The sequence below is a fragment of the Aulostomus chinensis genome, chromosome 16, assembly GCF_037954235.1.
Source record: "Aulostomus chinensis isolate RoL2024-O1b breed Wild chromosome 16, RoL_Achi_v1.0, whole genome shotgun sequence".
In the NCBI taxonomy this organism is placed as follows: domain Eukaryota; kingdom Metazoa; phylum Chordata; class Actinopteri; order Syngnathiformes; family Aulostomidae; genus Aulostomus; species Aulostomus chinensis.
Window position 1 is genome coordinate 6,337,903 of NC_141335.1, and position 27,500 is coordinate 6,365,402.

A 27,500-nucleotide genomic window follows, 5' to 3' on the forward strand; every position below is an offset into this window, starting at 1 on the left:
CTCGCAAAAAAAAAATGGTGTATGTGTGTGTGTGTGTGTGTGTGTGTGTGTGTGTGAGAGAGATTCACTTACCATGAGCCCAGCAAGACAAGTCATACCTCCTCCTAACTCACACACAGCACCCCTGAAAGAAGGTGGGAGAGAGAAGAGAAGAGAGGGAATGAGATCCACCTTGCTGAGCCTAACCTACTGTAGCAGTTTCACACAAACACACGCACACACACACACACACACACACACACACTCATCCAAACATGTGCATATACACACGCACACACAGTAAACACAGTAGGGTTAGAAATATCAATTCAGGCATCATCAACCTGCATTCTGAACATTGAGAAGCACAAGCTCAATCAGCGGGAAATCTGAGACACACTCACACACACACACGCACACACGCACACACAGTCCTGTTGCTTGCATGCTCATTCAACCCCTCTCTCCATCCTCTACCTCCTTTCATCTCTCCTTCCCCTCCATCTCTCCCCCTGTCCTCTTTCATCCCTCCCTGCCTCCCTCCCTCTTTTGCTGACCTTCACTACGCTGCTCTGATCAATACCCCTCTCTTCCTCCCCACCCGCCTCTTGAATGTTAAAACAGGAAATCAAAGGGTGATGTTCCACCTTGAGTGTAAATCAAAGGTGCCTGGGTGCTTTTCAGCCTCGTGCCGCAGGGCAGGCCAGTGCTCAGCAGGCAAGTGCAGAGGAAAGAGCAACAAAGACGAGCACAGAGTGGCATGGAATGTTACAGGAGACACAGCTACCGAGCATTTCCAGCGAGGCCTAGCTACACTGGTATTAGATGGCTTTAGAAGAGAGCGGGGTGTCAAGTAGATTAATCTGAAATATAGCCACATTTCAGCGTAGATTAACAGAGTAAATTCATGAGAAACATCCAGCTCACAACACAGCATAGCATTACTCTTGCTGCGGTGTGTTGCTTCCCCTTCCTGCGTCTCAGCCTCCCTGATGATTGTTTGTGTTTTTTACTCCTTCATTGCGGCCTTCTTTTAGGCATTTTGCAAAATCAGAGGGTTTTCTGTAAAACCTGAAAAAATTGTCCAATAAACCCTTTATTTCTTATGTGTGAAAAGACTCGCCTTTGCCTTGGTGTTCGTTATAATATTTTTTTAAATCAAAACAACATGTGAAATGACGTGAACATCGTGTCAGCATGGTTCTACACGGGTTAAGAGGAGATAAGTTAAGCAAAAAGTTAAGCTTAGTAATTACTGGTCAAACTAAGTTTTCCAGCAGCCTGTATGTAATGAATTATCTGGATTTTCTTCTTCCGTGTTGTTGAACGGTGGAAACAATGACAGCAGATGCAGACGGAGCGAGAACTCACTTGAACATGTGACGTTCCTGCAGGCAGTAATGAGCCATCACCTCCTCAGATGGCCACACACCTACGACAGAGAGAGAAGCAGGCAGTCACGTGCCGATCAGCCTCAGATCTTTATTCGAGCAATTTAATCGAGCATCTCTAATATAACAACATGCTTTGATTCCAGTTTCTGGACACCAAAACATCTTAATATATGAAACAATCAGTGTGAAGCATAACTGGAGACATCGCATTTCCAGTCTGTGTTGATGTGCTTCTCTGGTGGCTTCCACCTTGCCTGTGATCCAAGGCTTTTCTGTCTCCCAGTCCGTCTGTCTATCCTAAATCCTTACAACACACTCCCTCACTGGGCACTGAGTATGCAAGCAAGAGAGTGGGTGTGTGTGTGTATATGTGTGTGTGTGACAGGGGGTCCAGTGGGTGATAATCACAGCATGCAGGCCTATCTGGCTTATCACCTACTGTCAGCCCTTCTCCTTCTGCTGTGCGTGTAACACACACTAACGCACACACACTTGCATGCTCGATACTATTTTCCTGCTTTCTCTCTCCCTCTCTCTTGCAACACACACACACACACACACACACACACACACACACACAAACAGACGCATCTTGGCAGTAGAAGAAGTAAACATTCATTTGAATAAAACTTCAGCTTTTTGCTTCTGGCTTTGAACAAGAAGGTTCGGCTCAGCGCCGTCTGTGTGTGTTTGTGTATGTGTGTGTGTGTGTGTGTGTGTGTCTGTGTGTGTGTGTGTGTGTGTGTGTGTGTGTTTGTGAAGGAGTTGTTGAGAAAAGAGAATGAGAAGATACAGAATGAGTTGGAGTTAGCGAGAAAGAGAGGGAGGGAGGGATAGAGGAAAGGAGGGAGAAAAGAGATAGAAAATGAGCGCAGTAACGAGAGAAAACTAGGGGAGGGAGGGCGGGTGAGAGGAGGAGAGAGAAAAGGTGGTAGTCGATATAATAAGCGGCTTACAGACGGTCTCTCTTCAACTCATGGGGCAGACATCAGTGCTCTCTCACTCTGCCTCTCTATGTCTGTCTCTCTCACTCGCTCTCTTTTCCCTCGCTCCGCTCCGCCAAGATTAGCTCAAGCAAGCAGGATTTAATAATGCCTATTGATAAAATGTCCAAATATTCCTTTTCCCCATTAGAAAAAAAACACACGCGCACTCTACATCTTAGCTTGACAGCACACACACACACACACACACACACACACACAGACACACACAAATACAATGACAGCCAAAGTAGCTATGTGTACTAAGAGTGTCAAGAAATGTAAGGCTTAAAGAAGGTGACATTTTAAATTTCATCTGTTATTCCCCTTCAGCCGGGCGCTTGTCACACTGGGGAGACGGTTTTACACTCAACCCACACATGGATGAGTGCAGCAATGTAAAGGTATGCAGAGAAATGCTGCTGCAGCCTTTCACAGGTTGTGTTGCTCGTTGTTATGCGATGATTTCTGGGTTTACATTTTTATAATTCTGGTCATTTTATGATGCATTTAAACGATAAGGGCTGTCATTTTTCTATATCTAAACATCAAGGCATTTGTGTGAAAAACTTAAAACATCTCTCAGGACTTTCTGACTTTCCTATCTGACTTCTGTCACTTTCACTAATGACGCTGATGCATAAATGTCCAAAAATGGGTCATAAATATAAAGTTTAGTTTTTTGTACATCGTGTGACACCCTATAACAGCTGGTCTTTAAATGGTGCATCGCTTCAGGAACATTTTATGCTAAGATTTAAACAGAAACATGCCAGCTTTATGGGATATGCCGACAATGACTGAATATTGGTAACTTAATTTGAAAATTTCACATTTCCTGCATATGAGTAGGGCCAGATGATAAACCAGGTTTGTTGAATCAAAGATTATAGAAATCCTTTACCTGAATTTACTCTATTATCAGGTTTCAACAGCTAAATAGATCAATTTAAATAAAAGAATATTTAACCAACAAATGAGCATAAAATCTGTATTGCCTTGAACTCACATTTATCCAAACAAAACTGCGCAAGATAAATATTCCAGTGCCCTGATGACTGCATACTAGAATGGGATATTGTGAATATATTGTGAATATATTGTGAATATATTGTGAAATCTATTTACATTATTAAAAACCAATTCAGCTGTATGTGAAAAGATCAAAACACCCGAAGCATGTAATGGTGTCTTGACAAAAACCTTTGCCCCATGCAATGACAGGCCAGCCCCTCCCCTCTGCACCCACAGATGCATGACCGCTGACACCCGCAACATCTTGGGTAGATGAACAGTAGAGGGAGGTAATGCAACATTAAACTGGGTGGGATCCACACATCAACAACACAGGCAGAAGAAAACTACACTCTCACCTGCAGCTTCCCTGCTTCATTCTGCTGTTGACCTGTGACGATGTGCATGAGCACTACATGAGAAGGCTGATTGAGACTTGTTAAAGTCCCTTGACGCTGTTTGTATATCAAGAAAACCAGCACCAGCTGATGGTGTTCCTTTGATCTTTGGTTTATTCACAATAATTTAAATTCTCTGCCCATTTCTATTCACTAACTTCTGCCCACACTTCCAGATTAACTTCATGGAAAGTTCTGTGTATGCATGTGTGTGAGTGAGAGCGTGAGACAGACAGTGCTAAGTAATAAAGCTTTGTAAAGCATATGTGAATTTGATGGTTAATCCTGAACTCCAATAACAGTAATAGCCTGGGGTGATAGGAACATTGTGTGAATGTGTGTGTGCATTTGTGTGTATTTGTGTGTGTGTGTTTTGGTATTTGTAATGGTGTCTGTTTATGAGTGTGTGTGTGTGTGTGTGTGTGTGTGTGTGTGTGTGTGTGTGTGTGTGTGTGTGTGAGGGTGTGTGACTCACAGGTAGAGGTGCACTGTAGGAAATGAAGGGATCAAGAGTAGAGAGCAGATTACTCTTCCTGCAGATAATGAAATTATTCCTCACCTTCAATTACGAGATGAGGAAAAGAAGCATTACAGGTGAATGTTTGTGTGTGTGTGTGTGAGTGTGAGTGTGAGTGTGAGTGTGAGTGTGAGTGTGAGTGTGAGTGTGTGTGTGTGTGTGTGTGTGTGTGTGTGTGTGTGTGTGTGTGTGTGTGTGTGTGTGTGTGTGTGTGTGTGTAATCTATTTCTATCGGTTCTAGTACCAGTTGCACCAGCACTGAGTGCTATCAGTTCTACTTTTTACTTTTTGGTGAAATTTTGTTTGGTACCAACTCTGCTCACAGCTGTAACTAAAACTACACTTCCCAGAGACATTGATCATGGATGGTTTTTGCTAATGCTACATCAACTAGCTCCCAGCAGCTTGACTGGTGCTAATGTTAGCTTCCTGCTCCTTGTTTGCAAGTAGTTCTGGTTCTGGTTGAAGTGTTGTTGTATGTCATGTGTTCTCTTGGTTCTTTTGAAGCAGACCAACATCTCTGACATTGAACTATTTCGTTTACATTCTAAACAACAGCAATATTTTCTAATATCTTTTTAATACTTGACTAGACATCAGAATGGGAATTGGTGGAATAATTGTTTTTTTTTTTCTACTTGTCACAGAGCACATATCTGAAAGTGGAGGCTGAATGTTCAAACTTAAAGTAACAAACATGTTTCCGAAACTGACTACTACTAATCTGTAATCATGATCTTTATCCAGAGATTAATACCTGATTTGATTTGCATTTAACACGTGTAGTTTCTGCTTTGACTATTTTACATGCATTTGAATTTTAATTCTGAAAAATTATCATCATTCATTCATATTCCCTTCTTACTGAGGCGGAGAATTATGTCAAAAACAGGTTGTTGTTTTTTTGTCCCTTACTGAGGTTTGTCACAGTACCTGATGAATACCTGCTGTGCTGGAACCAAACAGCTGAGTGTAAACTGCAGGCGGTTGCGTGCTTTCCATGAAGGTATTGTATAATGGTCCTAAACCCTCATCACTCCACATCCTGGTGACCCGCGACTCACCCAGGGAACTCCAGGACTTACGGCAGCACTAATCTGTCCTCGGTAGTTGTCAGTAATCACATGCAAAGGAATGGATTTATTCATCCATCCCTCAAGTTTTCTTCTGCTTATCCAGAAAGTTAACCTGGTAACCCAGACACCTCCTCCCCTACAAAGGACCTCCAGGAAGAGGCATTCTTCCGCAGGGATCAGGCAAATTAATTAGCTAAAGGGCCAGCTGCATTGAAGGGGATCCAGGTACAATTTTGGGAAAGACCACCTGAAATAACTAACTAAGCCACTCTAAGCTAATGCTACTTAGATTAAGTAAACCCTGAATTTCTCATACCAGCTGCTGCATTTATCAGACAGGTTTCCTTAACACAGCAGTTATTTAGCGCTATGTTTTTTATATCTCAAAGAAACATGAATTGCCTCTTCTTGTTTCAGCTACTGTGAGGTCTCCTGCAGAGGACATTGAGAGGATGTGTTGGACAAAAAAAAGAGAGAAAGGGATGGAAAAGGAGGAAGAGGATGATCAGACAGAGAACGACAGTGGCAAAGACAAGAGTGTGGATTTTTTTGAGAAGCTGAGAGAAGGAAGATGGGAATATAAGACGGGAAAGGAAATGAGCTATAGCAAGAGGAGGAAGTGGGGGACAGAGAGGAAGAAGCAGAGGAGGAGCGAGAATAAGGCGGGGAGAGGGGTGATGGGGAGGAAGAGGAGAAACGGTAAAGAGAAGAGTGCAGGAGGGAGGTGAGATGAGGAGAATAAGACTGGAGGGAGAGGAGTGAGGGTTAAGATGGGGTTAAGTGGGCCGTGATGCTGCTTTGTACTCTCTCTCTCACACACACACAGACACACACACACAAACACAAGCTTCTGTCACTATTACATATTGATACACACAAACACACACTGCTGTCTGTTCATCTTGCTCTCTCTCACACACACACACACACACACACCGTGCCCTCACTCTCCTCAGGCCCAGCGTGTCTTCAGGCTCTGTGGCTCTCCGGCGGTGATCCGTCTCCACATTAAGCGAGGCCTCAGATAATTCCTAAGCCTCCTCCATGGCCGATCCAATAAGGGATAAGGCTCTCGGGTGGCCATGATCAACTGACAATCTGTCCTCTCACATGGCTACTTTAGTGGAGGCCGGGATTACCCCGACTAGCCAAGACAGGGTACACACAGTTCACAAGACCACTGAACTGTGTGTGTGTGTGTGTGTGTGTGTGTGTGTGTCTGTGTGTGTATGTGGCCCCAAGAGAGCCCATATCTGGTTGGTGTTACAAGTCAAAAAATAAATAAAACTGAGACAACTCTGAAAAAAAGACCAAAACCACACTTAAATATATAAATACATTATAGCAATTTAAGAAGTTGAACTAAAAAACAGCAGATAGCTGCCATGTACAATTCTATGAACGTTACACAATATTAAATAAAATTGCAGAAATACACTGTGGGGACTTATAACCTTCACTGAAAATAAAAGATATGTACTTTACACGTATTGCACAATACTCTTAGAAGTAAAATTGAATGGTATCTTATATCATAGGTAAGAAAGTCAATATACAACAGAAACAGGAGTTTATTTCCTATGAATCAGGAACTGATTTAGGGCAACTGGAAGATCAGATTAGGGCAGGCTTGGATTATTAATGCCAATATGTTAGTAATGATAATAATAACAATAATAGCAATTATGAAATGATGATTCTGCCAAGATAGTATGGTAAATATACATGCTGAGAATAGGCAGTTTAGATAGCCTATTCGCCTTTCACCAGAAGAGCAGCAGTGTGTGATAAGCATCGACATTCTGGCCAACAGAGTCTGCCTTGGAGACACTCCTGATCCCTTTTTCCATTGGAATACGCTCATTTTAACACACACACACACACACACACACACACACACACACACACACTTGGAGGACTGTGCAGGGTTTCGATAAGCGTGGCCCTTCTCTCTCTCTCCCTCTCTTTGAGTAAACATCGTTTTGGATTAGGCAGAGTATAATGAGAGCAGGGGGCTATCTGCCCACCACGCCTGCATTGTGGCCTCCCGCTCCTCTCCGAGGGGGCCGGCACCAATCTTTACTCTGCTATTTATCCCCCTCCTCTGATAGCTTACTTATCTGCTGCAAAATGCCAGGGCTGACTGCCTCTCTAACTGGCCCAGGAACTGTCTGCCTGGCTCCACACCTGTCTGTCTGTCTGTCCGTCATCTTGTACATGAAGACAATACATTGCCGAGCCTCAATTCATCCATCTTCCACCTTCGTTTCATCACGTTCATCTACTAAACAGATTCTGTCCCTGGATCTCAGCTAGTTGATGTTGCAGAGGTCAGTTCTAGAATATAAGTGATTGTGTATGCATCATAAGTCCTGTGACGGAGTGCAGACGACCTGGTAGAGGAGGGGGATAAAGTTTTAAATCTATATTGTGATTGCTGATGGTCATTTATACGATCATTTCAATAGCGATGTGACACCATGTGAAACTGGTACCATAAAATATCATCTTGAGAGCCTCGAAAGTGAAAAGTGTGAGTTTTAGCAGGAAAGCCTTGATAATGTGAGAAATTCTTACCATGGGGACATTAAAGTTTGATGACAGATTCGTTTAAAATAGAAGAAGAAAAAAACAGCTTTTAGCTCTCAAGCTTGGAGCTGATAAGATGTTTTCTGGTTAAGGTATATAGTATGAGTGGAAGTACTATATAGTGGAATTACCAGGAAGGAGCAGGAGTGCCACTGTTACTGCAGAGAGGATAAATATATCCAGCAGAGCGGGGAGGCCGGCTGGATCAACAACAAGGCAGACAGTGTGCATTATGATTGTCTGTCAAAGATGTTGTGTAGGATGTTGGAGGATGAGCTCCATCCGTTAAAGGTGGACAGTATAGAATTGTCTTATTGAATGTTACGGCAGGATAAGACGACCCATCACGCACTACAAAGTATTACCACGCTTCTATTCTACAAAGGCAGCACAAGCAGAAAAGGTAGAGGGTTTAAAGAAGAATTAAAATTCTTTTTTTTCCATCTAAATTGGATTTATGCTGTAGTTTCACCAAGGAATGTAGTTTTATGTTCTTCTCACAGATTTATCTTGTACTGTATGTATTGTGTTAATTTCCGGAAAGCACCGTGTCAGTATGCTAGTCCTAAACCAAACAGCTACTTCAGATGCACATAAGACAAAGTATTTTAGTCCACATCAACTGAAATAGGTGAGTCTTCTATTACTCGCTTCATGCATCATCATCCCCTAAAGTTCTCATCAACAATGAGAGGGAACATTTCATGAAATTGCGTGGCCGACCATCCACTGCCGGTGTGGAGTGAGCATCAGCAGAAGAGGATCAGGGGGAACTGAAGGTAACACGGGAGGAGAGTGGAGTAATATACCAAGGAAGAAAGAAATAGACAGGTGTGAGAGAATCGCTGTGGCACAGAATTACAGAGAGTAGGAATGATTGGATGAGAGAGGAGGGGAAGAGATGTGGAGAGATACGGGGGGAAGGGGGGAGCAGAAATAAGGAGAGGAGTTTGACATGTGGCTAATAGACATATCAGCAGTGCGGTGTGGGGTTTGGCTAGCAGACAAGAGCTTTGCAGAGCTCCGTTCATTGATTAGCATACAGAGATTGGCATGGGGGCCATGTGACAACCGCAGATTACACACACACTCACACACACACACACACACACACACACACACACACACACACACACACACACACACACACACAGTAGACTGCCACACAGATTGCATCTCTCTCGTCCCTCGGAGAAAAGCAGGGATGTCAAATTACAGGGTGTCACCTGCACCAAGCTATCTAGTTTGCTGAATGTTAATGTATATAAACAATTAGGACGGAAGAAAGAAGGTTAGAAGAGAACGAGGGAGACGGAGGAAAAGACAGATGGAGGGCGGAGAAGTAAGGGATGAGAGGGGAGTAAAGAGCAATGAGGGCGCGAGCAAAGACTGAGAAAAGGTTGCAGAGAAGAGAGAAAGAAAGAGTGCAGAGATGAGAGGAAGCAGAATCACCTTGCTGAATGAAGTCCAGGAGAAGGAAGGTGATGAATGTTTTCATAAATAGAAATCTACTTCCACGTATTCATGTCGTTTCAATTCAGATTTAAAAGAATTGGAATACTAATGATATACAATATCAATATAACATCATAACTAATATCTCTAATGAACTCTGAATATCAATGAGGCTCTGATCATAAATATAATATGCAGTTGGTTGAAGTCTTATTGCCATACAGTTACATCAAGGTGCCTTTGGTGGTTTTGGTTCTGTTGCACCATGTTTCTGATCATTCTGATCATTTACAGACTCAAGTCAAAGAACCACTTTGCTTGAATTTCAAGCGAGTCAACTGAAAGAGTTTCAGACTGACACACGCCGACAAAGTGTGTAAAAAGCTGAGGCGGGTGTGGTGCGAGCAGGGTAGGAAGACTGTTAATGGGCGAGTTAAAAGTAGAGATGACTCAAAGTGGCGACTGGGAGAAGGGCTGTGGTGGCAGGGTGGTAAGAGAAAGGACACCCCAAGGCTCAATGGTGCCTTCTCTCTTTCTTCCTGTCTCAACTGAAATCAACTGCACTAGAAACTTGGCATAAGAGGCTGTTGTGTGTGTGTGTGTGTGTGTGTGTGTGTGTGTGTGTGTGTGTGTGTGTCTGATACAACAGAAGTGTATTTCCAAATGTGTTAGTGTCTGTGTGTGTATTCCACACACATATTTGTGTGTAGCCTCCAGGCTCCCTGTGTGCAGGCGTTTCATTGGAGAGGCAGATGAGCAGGGCAGATATCCTGGAGGGGGGCTGCCAGTGGCTAGAGATTTATCTGAGCTGAAATGATTTTAGCACTCCGTTTTGGAGCACTAACCTAGGAGCAATGTCACCACCTGCCCCTCCGCCTTCTTCAACAGATCCTTTCCTCACTGCCCCCGTTTCTGCTCCTCGCACTCTTCCACTTCTTGCTGAATCAGTTCACTTATCTGTTGAAGCTCGTCTTTCGTCACAACCATTTCCGGTTGTGATTAAATGGTCATTTATTTACATTTAGCTGGACTCAAAGCACCTGCAGGGAATCAAGGACTTTGACCCCTGACTTTATAAAATTTTGTTTTTGGATCCTGGATCAGTTGCCAATAAAAATCAAGTCAAGTGCAATGATCTTGCCCTCAAAATATTATTATATTATATAATTATAATTATATATATTAAAATAAAATTAGATAAATATCATTCTCATTGTGGTTTTGTCAGTGCAGGTTTTGAGACCCTCACTGTGGAAGATTCTGACTGGAAGAAAGATGATTCTGTTGGGGGCTTGTTGTTAGCTGCTAGGCTAACACTACTCTCCCTTAGTGGTATCAACCAGCTTTGCTTGTGCGTCACTGGGGCTCGTAAAAAGGATCGATTAGCTCAGACCTTGTTGATTTTCATATTTTAAGCTTTGTGAGTAATGTGGCGCCATTTTCTGGTATCCCATTTCAGCTTTCAGCCAATCAGGAGAGAGGATTCAACAAATGCCTTGTCTGTTTACTGCAGAGTGGAGAGACCACTCACATGCACTCAAACACTCAGGAACTTCCTTAAGGACACTTCATGGAGTCTGGGAAGCCATGTAGGGGATTGAACCAGTGACCTTTCGATTACTAGACGTCCATTTGTGTGATTTACGTACATTGTTCCTATTATTATTTAGTTACTTACCTGAAAGAAAGTGAAGAAAAAAAAAAGCCTAAACTTGGAATTAGACATTGATTTATCTTGATGCTGAGCAGCAACAAGTTGAACTGACGTTTGTTCAATGTGATTTTAAGTCACACTGAAAAGTTAGTTGTGTATTAACCTAGTTTTTAGAGAAAAGACAGTTTAGTTTCTGAAACCCACTTGAATACACCAGAAAAGCGCTCATGACGTGTGCTCCACTGCATTGTCTGAGAAGGAGGCTGGAGCTTCAGACTTCCACAGATGTCAGGAATGCAGCTTTTCAGACAGACTAATCCAAGTGAGGACTACACCTCCCACTTCTCCAAGCCTTACCTATCTATTTTACGCGAGACTCCCCAGGAAGAGGACTGCTGCTCCTCTTCAATCAGAGCCACTATCACACGGGGTAGATGACTAAGGCTCACCAAGAGGCAGCATCGGTGGTACCTTTCCCTCTCCTCCCCTCTCATTTTTCCACTCTCTCCTTGTTACCTACCCAACCACAAGACCGTCGGCCACCACTCACTCTGTCCCTCTCTGATTTTACCTTGGCTGTCACATGGGGTATTAAGCAGTATTACGAGGAAAGGCTTCTAGCTGAGCTTAACTGCATTACAAGAACAGGTAACATACCCTGAAAAGGTGTATGTGTGTGTGTGTGACAGAGAGAGAGAGAGAAAGAGAGAGAGAGTGCTGGGGGATAAGAGAGTGAAGAGACGCAGAGTTCTTGTGGGTGCAAGAGAAAGAAAGTGGTAGGAGAGAGAGAGAAAAAAGAAGTGGCTCTAATAACAGTGAAAGGGCTGGACAAAGAGCATCCATGGATGCTAACGGGGAGCACCCTGGGGGCATGGAAAGGCCACTCAGACCTATCTGACTTTCTTTCTCTGTGGTCAGGCCTATTTAAAATACAAATGTCATCAGCACCTGAGAGGGAGTAGAAGTAGTGTGTAAAGGGAAAATGAGTAGACTGTGCGGATTCCTCCCCCATAAACTCCCTGCCTTCCTGCTCCCTCTGCTGCATGAGGAGTGGGCGTGGCTCCGGTAGCTGCACACCTGAGAGGAATCACTTCATCACCTACCTACAAAACCGGCTCGTGGAGGCTTCACCCTTGCCAGTGGATTCCACGTCTTCTATGGTTTGTTGGCCCTCTAAGGAGCTTCTTACAAAATACGCTAAGCAAGCTTGATCTCCTTCTTGGAGTATTCTGGCCTAGGCCATTAAAGTATTTATGTTGCTGTTGCCCACTTGTTCATCGGCTCTCTGCTTTTCTTCTCTCTTCGCAGTGCCTCCATGAGCCCACACCACGCCGGCCCTCCTCACAACCGTTCACCTTACAGTTTCCACCTTGTTTAATAAATCCTTTTCTATTGCACCTTCAACCCGCCTCCGATTTAAGCTTTTGGGTCCTCCACTACAACCCCCGGTTTCATACCATCACATAGACTCAATGAGTGAATATATGTGATATACATCATTGTATCAAATAAATGAAAAGTAGTAATCTCTGAGAAGGCAACCACACACAGTTGCACTCGACACAACACTCCAGCCTGACAAGTGTATTGGCAGGGAAATATCAAACTGGCTCACATTTATGTAGCATTGTGGTCTTGTTTTCAGCCGCCAGTATATGAGGGTTCTTACACGAGGATCTTTGTATTTGTAGCAGGAAGGTGTGTTTTTGTGTGATATTTCAGTCAACACCTGTACTGCGTATGCTTGTGCCTGTGTGCGTGTGTGTGTGTGTGTGTGTGTGTGTGTGTGTGTGTGTGTGTGTGTGTGTGTGTGTGATCAGGGCATTGCTAATTAATATCACCAACACATTTATCTTGTCATGTGACCAAGTTGTTACATGAGTTTTTACATTAAATGCACTCCAAGTTTGGGTAAAGCGTGTCAGGCAGGCCTCTCTAAATTAGCACTATCAGGAGCTAATTGCTATGTTTTGATAGGCACTACCTCAACATGGTTATGGGCCGATAGGTTTTCACAGCTGGTTTATGCTGTAGACTTGTAATTATTTTAACTACGAAACAGCATGGCAGTGTTGGTTTGACACTTATTCTTGACTTCATATGTCAACCACATTTGATTTGGTGGAAAAAATTCAGGATCTTCACTTACTGAAAACCCCTGACTTAGGAAACTGCCAGAGGATGTTGCAATGAATTATGGTGCATTCGTGGTGTCCTTACTTTTGTGATTGCTGACCTTTTGTTTTGTTGTTTTTGAGGACAACAGCGAGTTAAAGTTTTCATTTATTTTTTGGGGGGGAAAAATCTCCACATAGGTACAAACTTATATGAAACAAAACAAAAAAACATTTATGTTTACCACATGAGAAATTCTAATGATTGGAAAAATATCATAGTAATTAACTATATTTGAGATCTGCACCTAAACCTCACACAGCCGCTGGCGTGATTCTAGACTTCAGCAAAACTTTTGTGTAAATTTGCTGTCGCTTTTTTTCCCCTTCTTCTTCCTGGTTTTTCTCAGTAAATGTGGTGGAGATTGGCAGCTCAATATGTACCTTGGGGGGAAAAAACGCTTGACAGTTTTAACCAATAAGTTATATTTAAGCTGTTTACTTTTCAAAATGTGTGTGTGAGTGTGCGTGACAGTGTGTTTGTGTGTGGTGGGATGTAATGTTACAGCGGTGACAAAGCGAACTGACAGTTACGGTGACTTTTGTGCCTATACATGCTTGTGTGCAATTTCATGTGCAAACAGGACTGAAGTAATGACACAAATTCATTCAACGTGAGGGAATTATTGATAGACGATTGCCACTCAGCAAACGGGGCGGGAAAGTGAGGGAGGAGAGGAGAAAGCAGATCGAGGGAGCACAAAGACACTGGCTCTTCGGAGGCTCAGAGGAACTTCATACCGAGCTTACATTGGCTTCCATTCTGGCCCTCGGCAACTCTGCAGGACCTCCACTTTCCATAAAGCCCATAGGCAGATCACTGGCTCCCTAGGGCTTGGCAGCCATGATGACTCTATTCAACAGCCCTGCTAATGCTATGCTGATTGTCTGAGCACAGCTAGCATGTTGTGTGGCTAAGCACGGGTCATTTCCTCGTTTCCCCCATGTCTCTTTTCAAATGTCCAGGCAGGGAAGGCCTTTACTGGGGCAATGGGGAGCCACTGATGGTGAATAAAGATTGAGGTTTTTTTACATGGGAGAAATCAACCTAGAAAATCACAATAGTGCAAACATTCAAAAATCACCGTAATGCAATTATAATATCAAACGGAAAATGAAATAAAACATGTCTGCAGCATCCCAAGGAAAACACAATGCAGTTACCCGTGCCCCTTTCAGAGTGTGGCCATTGTGCAAGGTGACAAAGGAGGCCTCTTATAGTCATGCTGAAACACAATGGATACGGCCCCTACGGTCACCACTTATTGTACCACAGAAGACCTCCTTCTCCACATTTGAACAGGTGTGTGTGAATATGAGTTCTCGATTGGAGGGAAAATGGTTCACCTCTGCACTGTAAATGTAGCCAGATAAACCTGTCGGTGAAATACAAATATTTTTTATCATTCTGGGGTTTTTTTTTCCTTTGCAGAGAGTATATTCCTCCACCAGTTTCAAGTACAAAAAACATCACATCAATTCCCAGTACCATTCAGTAGAGAAGTACACTTGTGCTCTCATGGACAAACAAGATTCTTCAAACCAAATAACGTGCTTTCGTTGCTAGCTATGGATAAGGTTCTCGTGTTTGTCTCTCCACTTCAGACGACCCGGATCGGATGTGATTTTTCAAAAGTTTTCCAATTTCCTCCTTCCAGTGAGAGTAACTTCTCATTAAATTCTCCTCTGAAGGATTCTCCATCTTTGTCTATGGATAGGAGGAGCTCCATTCACATGCTCTATCAGTCAGTTCCCTCTTTATTCGCATACCTGAGGGTCATCTTTGGAAATTTTGACTTTATTCTCGATAATTCTTGACACATGGTATTCACAACATCCTGTAAGGGAATCACGTTTTACTGTCATCTCTCTGGAAGTTTCAGAAATTTTTAGAATCCACTGTAACTTGACGTCCAGCCAGCTGCAGCTGCCATCCTCCGCACAGCAGCGGGCTGCAGGCTCCTCAGAGCCGCCCTCAAGCCTGCAAGAGCTGAGACGCACTTTCTGACTGGACTATTCCTTAAAGTGTTGACTAAAAGGCTGTTCGATGATCATTTTCAATAGTACAGATGGTTCTCTCAGCTAATCCACAAAGTCTTTAATTTAACTATCACTCAGATTACCGCAAAGTACTGTTGGAAAGGTCAGGTCGTGTGGTTTTATTTAATATGCGTTCCACCTCACTTGGACAAATACATTCCGAGCAATTCAAGTGCGAATAAGGGATTTGAATTTGAACTCCATCGGTGTCTGTAGCCTCTGGACACCTGAGCCAAAATTGGGGGGCTTCTAGTGGAGTCAGTGTTGCCTGGGACTCGCAAGCAAGCTCAAAAACTGCGACAGGAACATTAATTAACAATATCCTGCTCGCAAGATACCACATCTCAAGTTGAATCACTGCCAGAGGCGAACCTCTACATTAACCCATGTGAGGGTACTGTCAGCCATAGACAGCCATCTGTGACATCTCCCTGGTTGTAGGCAAGTGATGAAGCCCACGTAGCAATGCAAGAAGCTGACAAGCTAGCTGCAGCTGGCGCTGCCTTCAAAAACAGAGCCACTGTGGCACATTATCCTGAAATTTACCGCAAGTCGTCTTGCAAGATGTCTTGCAAACCTAATTTATCTAGCTCTCCTTGCTAGTGGCGAAAGCAAGCATTATCCTGCTTCACTGAGTGCAAGCGGCTGCAGACTCTCAATTTGAGTTGATCATGTCATCGCATTTGAGGATGCTGATTGGCCAGGTCAGAATCCCGAACAAAAACAAAGAGACCCTTCAGACTCGGGCAGGAGCTGGGCTTTAGCTGGTGTATTTTAAGGCCAATCCTTTCTCTTTCACTTAGCAGTTCGCAGGCCAATTTGCAGTCAGAGTTGAGAGACGATTGGAGGCTTCACAACTAACACATGAATGCAGATAAACCCCAAAAGCTAAATTATTGACAAGTAACAGCAGTGTTCTTCCTCTACACACTACAAACTGAACTCAAGGACTTCTGGTCCCTAAATCTTGCCCCTCGCCTACAGATTCTCTATTCATATGCAGATAACTGTTTATAGAGATTACACACACACACACACACACACACACACACACACACACACACACACACACACAGTGATGGAAATAAATGATTTTGTTTTTCGCGGTTCCTATATTTCTTTGGGCTGATGTTAGAGGGTTGGACTTACTTGCACTGTTTGACAGAGGCAGACACACAATAGCCGACTGTCAGAGCCTTGAGATGAGTGGGAGGGAGGGAAGAACACACACACACACACACACACAGTGTCAGGGTCAGTAATTGAGTGGGAGGAATAAGCTTTCCTCATTCTTTCTGTTTGCCTGCATGCACCCTCTCCCCATCCCTCTCTCTCTCTCATACACACCAGTCAAACCATCAATGCTCAACAAGCCCAATTTGTTGCCATGAGTTACCATCAGGGTCTGACACCAAGTTAGCTGTCAGTCAGAGCACATGAGGCCTGTCATTAGTTTGGCCTCGACAAACTTGATAAATCACACAAAATTTCCCCCAAATGTAGTAAAGCAGAAAAATTGGAGAGAAAAAAACAACCAAAAAAACTTTATAATCCTGCAACTTTATCAACCCTTGTCAAGCAAAACTTTAAATGTTTTTGGAGAGAAAATGAAATAGACTTTTTATTTGAACTCGGGTAAATAATTACTCACTGTCCCACTTTTAGTTATAATATGTAGCACTTTACTATTATCTTGTTGTTGCCCATGCATTGACTATTTTGTGGTGAGAGGATTGTAAATAACAGAGCAAACTATGCTGAATAAAACCAGGAAGCTGAGGATACCATTTCACAACAAAGTATCTTCTCCGCATTCTAATTTCCAAACTAGTTAGTCACACTGACAGAAATGCACAGTGCTTGATTCAGATATACCTGCGTGAGGCTAAAATTGGCTGATATAATCATTGGGCCAATGAATTGGTCAGGTCCTACTTAAGAGAGATGATTTTCTCTTTAGCCAGCAAGAGACCTTTAGCCTGAGAGCACACATAAACACACACAGCCACACGGGCATAAATGCAGTCTAAATTTGCACAACACTTCAATACAAACTCCTTTTTTCCACATCAGTCACTCAAAAGTGCGCATACACAAACACATGGCCTTGAATAAAAAAGCAATATAAGATAGAGAATAAAAATGCATTGGTGGTGCCCGTATCAGACAAAACAGAGCGACACTGAGATTAAGCATCATACTGCTGAGAAAGAGAAACAGAGATGTGAATAGTGAAAGGCAAGATATCATCCATTCATTTTAAACAGGCATGGCTGGTGATTGAGGCTCTGAATGAATCTGTGTGTGTGTGTGTGTGTGTGTGTGTGTGTGTGTGTGTGTGTGTGTGTGTGTGTGCGTGTGAGACACTGTGTGTGTAAGCGTGCGTGTGAGTGTGTTTGCATTCTGGCCCTAGGGTCGTAGCGGACACATTGACACAAAATAAACATCGCTCAATCTCCCGGCCTGTGATTGCTGCACCAGTGTCAAGATAAGTCCTGGGCCGGTGGCAGCCGAGATCAGCTGCTCGCTCAACAATAGAGGACAGACTGGGAGGAAACGCAGGACATCAACATCGCGCTGACTTTCTGCCCCGATATGTTTGCTGCGGGTTTTCCAAACCAGCGTAACTGTCAGTGCTTGAAACTAACTTTTTTAACCGCTGCCCTGATTTTTGGAGGGAAAAAAATCAGAGGTTCAGACCTGTTTAAACATTTATATTAACAGTTTTCTGTCTTACATCAGTGTTAAACAATCCAAAATCTGATGTGTGTGGTTTTTTTTTTAGGGCTGAGGAAGGAAAGTCTGGACGAAATGATCTGAAATGGTCTTCTGTATTCTGAGCCCAGCCCACAGAAGCTGGCTGTGTCCGTTGTTCGTTGTTTTTACATGGAAAGGTAGAAAAAGAGAGAGAAAAAAATGTGGATGAAGTCAAGGCTCAAAAACACAATGAGCCTGGCTTTGCAGCACAAGCTGGAGGTGAGTTGGGAATCAAGTTTTATTGTTGGTCTCAGGTGGAGCTAGAGTTAGCTGCACACTCAGAAATAAAGGTGCCAGCGTGCACCTTAAACGGTACAAAAGCTTGCCAGTGGGGGGCGATTGTTTACCCGTCAATAGACTTTCTGTTAGTCAAACGGTGCAACCCTGGCCTCTTCAAGACTAATACGGTACTTTTGAGGTAACAAAAATATACCTTTGAGGGAACATTCTTGTGTACTTCTACTTACAGCACTGCTCTTGAATCATATCTCCGCGTTTTTGAGTGTTTTGAGTGTTTACTGCCATCAGTAAGTCCAACCCTCTTAACACCCGGCCAGTGACTGCAGGCTTCTGCTCAACAATCCATCACTTTTCCTTGAACGTTTGTGATATTTACGATTCGAGATGGTGGAGACTACAGTCAGGAACATTAAGATGACGTCCGTCCACACTTTTAACAACAGGTTAATTTAGGGGAATAATCTCTTCAGGGCAGTCTCTGATTAGGAATACGCGTGCGATTTTCAGGAGGGGCGAGTCAGCCCATAAATCAGCCTGATAATCCTGTAGTTTGTGCCCAGGTTAAGCACAAGGTATGAAAGGCAGAGATTGCATGAGGTGGCTTTCAGAGGTGAAACCGAACAAACCTAAAACACAGAGCTTCCAGGTAAAAGGAGCAAGGAGGAAACAGGGAGAGGAGCAGTGCATCAATGCATTAAAGCAGGGTTAAAGTCTCAGGGCTGGGAGTCCTCCCGGCCGATCACCCGTCTCTTTCCTCATTTCCCTCCTTCAGAGCCGCCACCACCGCTCTCTACCCCTCTCCCTCTCTAAAAATGAATTATTCTCATCACGATGAGAATATTGTGAGCATGACAAGTGCGTGTAAACACACACGGGTGGAGTGCTCAAATCCACTAACTGGGAGCTATTAAGTCGTCAGGTGGCACAGCGAGGTTGACAAAAGAGAGAAACAGTGTGCATGTATGTGTGTGCTCAGTGACAGGAAAGAGAAACGATGTGGCAGGTCACTGAACAGAGCAGCCACAGAGAGAGCAGACAGAGAAAGAAAGAGTGGACAGGCAGCCAGAAAAAAACACACGAGGAAAAAAGAAAGAATAGCTGGCAGACTGCTAATTTTACTTGTCATCGAAAAAAACACTGTGTCACTGTCACCTCAAAACCCAGGGGAAGGTGTGTGTTGAAAAGTGTGTGTGTGTGTATGTGTGTGCGCACGTGTGCACGCATGTACGTGTAGGAAACAGAGGAGAATAGGAAATGTGTGTGAGATCAGGGAGAAAGAAAGAAAGAAAGAAAAGCAAAGACAATATATGAGCAAAGTCAGTGTGCTTTTTGACGCAGCAGAGGGTCTTTTAGACTCTGCGTGGGGCGTACACACACACACACACACACACACACACACACACACACACACACACACACACACACACACACACAAAACCCAGCTCATGCCTACCTCTTCAATTTGGTTTCAAAAAAGTAGTTCACTCAATATGGTGCTTTTTTTTTTGTGGGTTTTTTTTTGTTTTTTTGGATGGATCCCACAAGTAGAAATGACAAAGTCAAGACTTGGTTAGAATTCCGTCATGGTCCAGCATTCAACTGGTTAAAGTCAGGGACAGGAGGATGCATATGGATGCACGGTAACGCATGAATGCACATAGATAGTAACAGCTGCAGCGAGACAGACCAAAGTGGGGCCCGGGGGCCAAATTTTGACTGTAGGGTTTGATTTGGTTCGCCAGTTGTAAATAATGTAGATTTCAATATTGTTGCCATTGTTATTTATGAAAAAAATCACACAATAATTATTTATAAATATGTAGGGCTACTAATTATTAATTATTTTTTCAGGAGTTAATCAGGCAGCAGGGTGACACAAACACCAGACGGTGACACTTTGTGCAGGTTGTCAGTTTGAAAAAAAATGAAGACAGACAAAAGTGGACATTAAAACACCATCACCCTGATGTTATTCTGTCTGAAACCTCCATCCAAAATCTTTTTTTTTCTTTATGTTGGCAACCCTCAAGCCAGAAAGCCACATGCGTTTCTGTTGCTCCGTGTGTGATACGGCTGTGTTGGTGCTTCTTTCGGGAGTCGAAATACTAAAAAAAAAAAACATTCAAAAGTTGGAATTTTGCAGAGGTGCATCTCACCCCTCCAGCCTCTCGTGTGTGAGAGGGTTTTTTTTTGGTCACGTCTGACGATAGGGTAGAATGATTTTTGTCGCGCAATAACACCAAGCACCCGTCCAGCAGAGGTCACGCTGACTGTTGAGGAAGTCAAGTAAGGGAAGTCTTTGTGTCTCTATCAATCAATCTCTTACCTATTCTTCAGGTATTAAAAAAAAAAGAGGGGAACATGCTAGTTCCAAATTAAATATCAGTCAAGGAGCAACCTGATGGAACACGGGTGGTAGGTGATCTGAATTTTGGTTCATGACGAGATTCCCCCAGTCAGCTTTGGTTAAGAATTTGAAAAAAAAATCATTCTGTAACGGGGAACAAACTCACCGACTTCCCTCGTGACTCTGCACCATGATACAGAAGGAATACTAGAAGCATTTAATGAGGTGCGCACTGAGCTCACGCCTGGTGACTGTCTTAGATGTTGTACGGGCTTGTTTGTTCTTTATCCATCTTAACAGCTTGTTGTCTGTTCAGCAAACACATCTACAATGTTTAATCTTAATCCTGCACTCAAACTGACTTTGACACTTTTGAGTGCCTCCATGCTTTCATCCACTCTTCAGACTAACCGCAGAGAAAAGATGCTAACCACAAGAACTCTCTGACTTAGGCAGTTAGACCAATTTCTGGCTGTAGCTGTGACGTCAGCCGCTAAGTGGGCCAGGGGTCTATCATTCAGCGGATCTGTTAGGCTTGTAACCTGCGGCGACAGGTCCTTAACGCGCCGCGTGGACAGAGCCGTAACAGATGCCCAGCTAAGTGCCTGATTAAAACTTAATGTGCAGAACGGGCCGTGTGCATGTGTGTTGCTCGACAAATGTGTGTGTGTGTGTGCGTGAGTGTGTATTGCACAGCAGTAGGAAGAATAGTAGATGGGCACCAGCCCTCCAGCGAGAGCGAGGCCATGCCAGCTGCTTCTCTCCCCAGAGACGGAGCCCTGAAGCTGGGCAGCGAGGCAGGGTAGTCAAGGGAGGCTCTACGAGGCCATGGCACAGTCAAAACACAAGTGGCATATGTGACGTGACACTCCACTTATCAAATGAGACTTCATCTAATTATCATACACCCCCACATAGCACACACTCACATAATGACACACAACTACACACACACACACACACACACACACACACACACACACACACACACACACACACACACAAATTCAAATCCAACAGCATGGTTGGGCCATTTATGACAAGTCCAAACCTGCATCTCAACATTTTCTGGGCTGCTGCTGCTGTCACGTGTAACCACGGAACACAGTTTTACCGGAAACTTTGTCAGTCAACTAAGTGGCTGAAGAACAAACATCTGTAGCTAGCAAATGTATACTTGACTCAGGCACTGAGGATTGATTAGTGTGGTCTGCGGATTTTGGGGAATATTCGATATTGAAATGTACTTTCAAAATTGGAACGAAAAAGACATACATTTGAATGGGGAACATTAAGATTTGAGTGTGAAAAATGCAGCACCACAGCGGTTGACTCGCTCAATCTCTTGCTACAAGACAACTATAGTCTTTTTTGTACTGGCAGGAGTCTGGGAATTCACAAGGTGATCCAAACCCCAAATACCAACGCTTCTGTCACCAAACAGGGACGCTGACTACTACAAGGTTGAGTGTGTAGGTGCGCCATGTACTCAAGTACAGAACAACTTAGCGTGGAGGGAACAAAGAGCCAATCGTACTGAGGTATGGTACAAAGCAAGCGTACCTAATATAAAAACACCCTGAGACGGTGTGTGTTTGTTTGTGTCCAGGAGGTATAAGTAGCTTTGTGGGTCAACAAGCCAGCAGCCAATAATTTACCCACTGACAGAAAATTTCATCTGCCTATCATCCTCTCCTCTCCTCTCCTCTCCCTCCACCCCTCTCTCACTGATTATGCCGTCAATACGGTGCGGATGAGAAGAGCTGACAATTGACCAGCCTGGATCAATATCAGCTAATAAGCATGTCAGGAGAGAAGAGAAAAGAGCAAGGAATCGACTGAGTGAGAGAGAGAGAGAGAGAGAGAGAGAGAGAGAGAGATGGTGAGTGAGAAAGTGACGGAGAGAAAAAGCCAGTTTGATCCAATTCGGCTGCTTGGTGTGTGGAGGTGTAAGTGGGATGATTGGCCTGTTATTGCTGGTTTAATGTTAGGCAATCAGAGCCCTAGTGGTCTAGATATCAACAAACATCCATCAAATTGTCCCTTCTTCTTCTTGATACCACCTCCTCTGCCTGACCCTGACAAACAATACAACAACAAAGAAAGCCAAGCAATGGTGGTGTTAAAAAAATAAAAAAAAAACCCAGGGTGTTTGAATTGATAGCCTTGCATTCGCCGCACGAGCCGAAAGAAAACACGCTTGTTTGGGTGTTTTTTTGTTTGTGTTGGGGAGATCTTCACTCATTCTTTTTTCTTTCCTTTCCTGCCTCTCGCCGTCGTTCCCCCTGGCAGAGGAGCACGCCGTTGTTGATGGTGATATAATAACACAGTCAGGTGTCTGTAGCCAATTCCCTGTCATTTGGACTTTTGCGTAAACCACCGTGTATTTTTCTCTTCTTTCTACTTGCTTTCTCTCTTTCACTGCTTGAGCCCCCCCCCCCCCCCAGTTGTCATTTTCTTTTGCTCAAATTACTTTCCCCGTGGCCCCCCAAGACGCCACAATTGCTGGTGTTGTATGGATACTGATAGAAGCTTTTTTGTGTGAATGCAACACTGCTACTAGCGCAGATAGTAAACACTACTTAGTCTAATACTGCCTATTACACAGGAGCAGGAAGATAAATCACTGACTCCAGACTGAGACGCTGTTTGACCAACTACCTGATTGACAAGAGAAATCTGACTGACATCATACAATACACATGCAATAAGAAGTCCATGTTGTGAAAGGATATATTAGTATTTTCCTTATTTCTTGTCATGCATATAATTTTACAATGTTGGATGTTCAGATTAAATCTGAGCAAAAGGATTGTTAAAGTCATTTCCGCAAGCTAAACGCTCAGGTTTCAGACCGCCAGGAATACGCCATTATTGATTTAGGTGGGGGGTTTTTTTCAACCCGTTTCTGTGGAGCTGATGCCAGCTCATATGGTCATCTGCTCCAGGCACAACACACTCACCGTGCCCGGAAGTGGGTCATCAGGTGGAAAGTGGTCTTTTAGGGAAGAGGGGTCTTAAAAGACACAGGAGCGAAATCAGTTTGTTGGAGACTGAGGACGGCTTGGGGGCGGCATCTATTTTTCATACCAATCCGGCATTTCACCGGAGCGTACGTGGAGCGTACAGTATGAACGTTGCATATAAGGTGAGATTTTTACTTCTAGATCAGTGCAAGAATTAGAAAATACAGACGAAATATTTACATCAGGTTAAACTCCAAACATTTTACAAGTGGAGAAAATACAGTACAGTTGTGTCATTTCCCTGTGTGTTTAAGTCTCAACCCAGCGAGGACAAGACAACCTTACACACCTTTTCCTACCAAACAAGACCAGCTCAACGATACTTCCTGCTCTCCCTCATACAAACACACACATACACACACGGACACACACACACACGGACACACCCTGACTGCAGTGAAGCTGTAGTGATGGAATGGAGGGAACGGGCTGTTCTTCTGATTTAAATGTTTATAGATCCCCGATAGGAAGCGGACAGCACTTGTTGGTGTGTCCTCGACCGACATGTCCTGTTGTTTCCTTAACAAGCTTCTCTGGATGCTCAATAAGCAAACGCGCACACACACGCGCGCACACACACGCGCGCACACACACACACACACACACACACATAAGCCAGCTGTGCTATCTGAGAGGACAAGCAGGTCGGTGCACTGCGGGCTGCTTGTGAGCATATGGGTCATATGTCATGATGCAGGTATGGAGTCAGCTGTGTGTGAATGAGAGAGAAAGAGAAGGACAGAGAGAGAGAGAGAGAGAGAGAGAGAGAGAGAGACACACACACACACACACACACAGCTGGGTCAGTGCCAACCTGCCTGCAGACAATAGCAAACAGGGTTAACTCATAACTCACAAACACCAGACGTAACATATGCCATATGGCAAACATACAAACTCAAGCATACTTAATGTGTTATTTCCATGTTAATGCAATCCCCTCCATCACCATGGCAACACGATTGACTGACAGAACAGGAAAGGTTGGAGGGGGACAGGAAAGAAAAAGAAGTGTTGAGATATTTTATACAGAATGCATCTTCTTAACCTCTCCACCCTCACCACCACACACACTCAGGAACAAAGATAAAAATGCAACAATTTATTCCAGTCTTACCAAAAATAATCGAGGAACCACAATGTGAGCCGCAAAGAGGCAAACCGCACGTGATAGTCCGTCTGATAGTGGGCCGCTCATCTCCTGATTCCTCAGCCCCCTCCACCCCTCCCCCCCATCCACCCCAATTCCAGCAAACACACACTGCTTTAGAGGAGAGAGAATATTAAAAACAAACAAACAGAGAATTGACTTGCTGAGAAGAATTACACAGGTGGTGATTACATCTGACCCCTCACCTCTGCTGTCAAAAACCGTGCCGCTCTCCTCTCTGCATCTGTCCTCCATTTATGTGTCAATCCCCCCCCCCCCCCCCACACACACACACACAGACATTTCTCCGTCACCCTGTTAACCTCTGCATTCCTGTTTTTTTTTTGTTGGTTACAGTTGTTGCTCTCATCAAGTCACCTCTCCAGGTAAAAGTTCACAAATTTGTTAACTGTCAGTTTACCGTAATGTATTTAGTTTGGCGTCTCAATTTTAATTGAGGCAGATGAGAGAAAAGAGGCGAAAAAAAAGGTCGAGATGAAGAATGGTAGAACCAGTGTGAAAATGTCTTCTTGCAATTTCTGAGTGCAATATTGCACGTGTGATGTAAACATAAATCAAAATAAATGACTGATCATTTGGAAATGTGTCTTTTCCTCAGCCTACAAACTTAGACAGGCATGAAGAAAGGCAAAACCATTTGCACAGAACTGTTTTCAAAACAACATTTTACCAAATTCAATAAAGAGCAATAACACCTTTTAAAAATATATGCAGTATATATAATTATTCTGAAACACTTGTGTAGTACTGTTCAAATAATAACTGTGGGACTCTTTGGGGATGAGAGCTGCAGAAACTTGGGGAAAAAACGTAATCACACTTATTTTGACTGGTTTTCAACAGCAATATGACGTATAATTTCACTGAAAACGCCATTCAAATGATTATGTTGGGATTTTTACAGGGATCTGCAACAATCAGTGATTGAAGGAGTCTGTAGGATGTGCAGGTGTGCAAATCTCTGCTGCACCACGATGTTCCACTTTGGGTTTTTTTTGTTTTGTTTTTTTTTCCACGCATATTTTAACAAATATCGAATATTGAAAATCCCGGTGCTTTTTAGCAATTTCAACTAAATTTGAATGAGCTGTGCGGCTTTAGCTGATATCACCGTAGCGATTAATCTTGCTACTACAAAGGAGCGTAAACTAGATTATTACAGTTCCTGCTTGTTGGGATTACAGGCCTGAAAAACATTGAATTATCAAGTCAGAACACATGGAGAACATAATTCTCACACACACACACACACACACACACACACACACACACACACACACATACATAGATAGACGAGCACTGTAAACAGCACCAAAGACAAACAGGTTTGTGATTGAGGCCACCTCTGGCTGATGGGAGATAAGGCGTCTACATCTCCTCTTTGTGTCTCCCTGACTTATTGACTGGCTGAGTGAATAGCTGACTAACTGCCTTTCTGTTTAATTTACACCAACACCTGCATCCATTTATTTATAAGATTTTGTTTGTCTGATTTGGAGTGCAAATCATGACTCGCCTCCTTTCTGCAGCCCTTCTCCACCTGTCTTCTTTATATTCTCCTCTCATTTCCTCCTCTCTCCCGTCTCTGTGTCCATTGCACTTTGTAAGCAGACAGAAAGTGAACATATTACTGTTCAATTGTTATTTAATTGCCCCTAATTTGTCCCAATTTTCGACTCGTGATTTAATTTTCGACTGTCAGTGCGAGTGAGCGGCCCAGGGAAGGTTCACAGTGAATTGTGGATTATTGGAACAATAATACCTCACACGTGTGTCTTGTTTGTTAGCCTACACCATGTGTTTATTATAATAAAGTCTTGGCTCATGATTTGGCTCTGTTGTTATTATAGCCGACAGCGTGAAGCGACATCGGGAGCATCCCAATTCAACGAAGAAACTATCATTACCACAGAAAGGCTTGATCTTTGTAGTGTGTTATGTTCCGCGCTGTCACCTTAGTTAACCTTCATTCAAGGAAGTTTCACTGAGAGGAAGTCGCTACTTTGCGGGAACGTCCTGATCACACTGAAGTGGTTAAGGGTCTTGAAGGAGGCGCAGATATTTATTTTATACTTTCCCCAGCCAGATTTATTTTGCCGGTCTGGGGTTTCACCCGACAACCTCCCCAGCAGTCACAAGCTCACGTCTCTAATCTCCACGGCTGACCCCGAGGGTACATGTGACGTGTTTTCCACAGTTGTGGAGTACACCCCGTGTGTTTTCTTCATGTGTTATAAAGCTGGAGGAAATATTACATCAAACAGCCCCAAATACATTAGGTTGCTTTATTTCTTGAGTCTTATCATTCCTGTTATTTTCTCTTGAGAATGCTGGGTCAGGTCAAACCTGGTCTGGATCACACCAAGTGGTGTAAGGAACTAATTAAGCTTTTTTTTTTTATGTTTGTACACTGCGAACACCTTTTTAACCAGCGAGGGAATCGATTAACTATTACAACAAAGATGAGCTCTTCTGTATCGATACACCCAACACACGAAGGCTTTCCTCGTCTTTACCTCACGTGAATCACTTGATTGGACGCATCAAAAGTGTTGGTTGCGAGTCAAAATCAATCAATCAATAATCAATTTCTGCCCAACTGGATGCGATTTATGTTTGGTAGCGGAGAAGAGGCTTAATAAATGAGAGCTGCTGAAACATGCGCTTTAATTGGAATCCTGACATT

The 27,500-nt window shown here is 43.5% G+C and overlaps 1 protein-coding gene across 1 annotated transcript in view; it reads right to left on the minus strand.

Annotated features, from left to right (window-relative positions):
* camkmt (calmodulin-lysine N-methyltransferase) overlaps positions 1-27,500 on the minus strand; it is a 98,889-nt gene that overhangs the window by 32,181 nt on the left and 39,208 nt on the right. The window contains exons 4-5 of the mRNA XM_086180590.1: positions 1,351-1,411; positions 73-124 (exon numbers count right to left, since the gene is read on the minus strand). Of these exons, the coding sequence (XP_086036716.1) occupies positions 73-124; positions 1,351-1,411 (113 nt within the window). The remainder of the gene's footprint in view (positions 1-72; positions 125-1,350; positions 1,412-27,500) is intronic.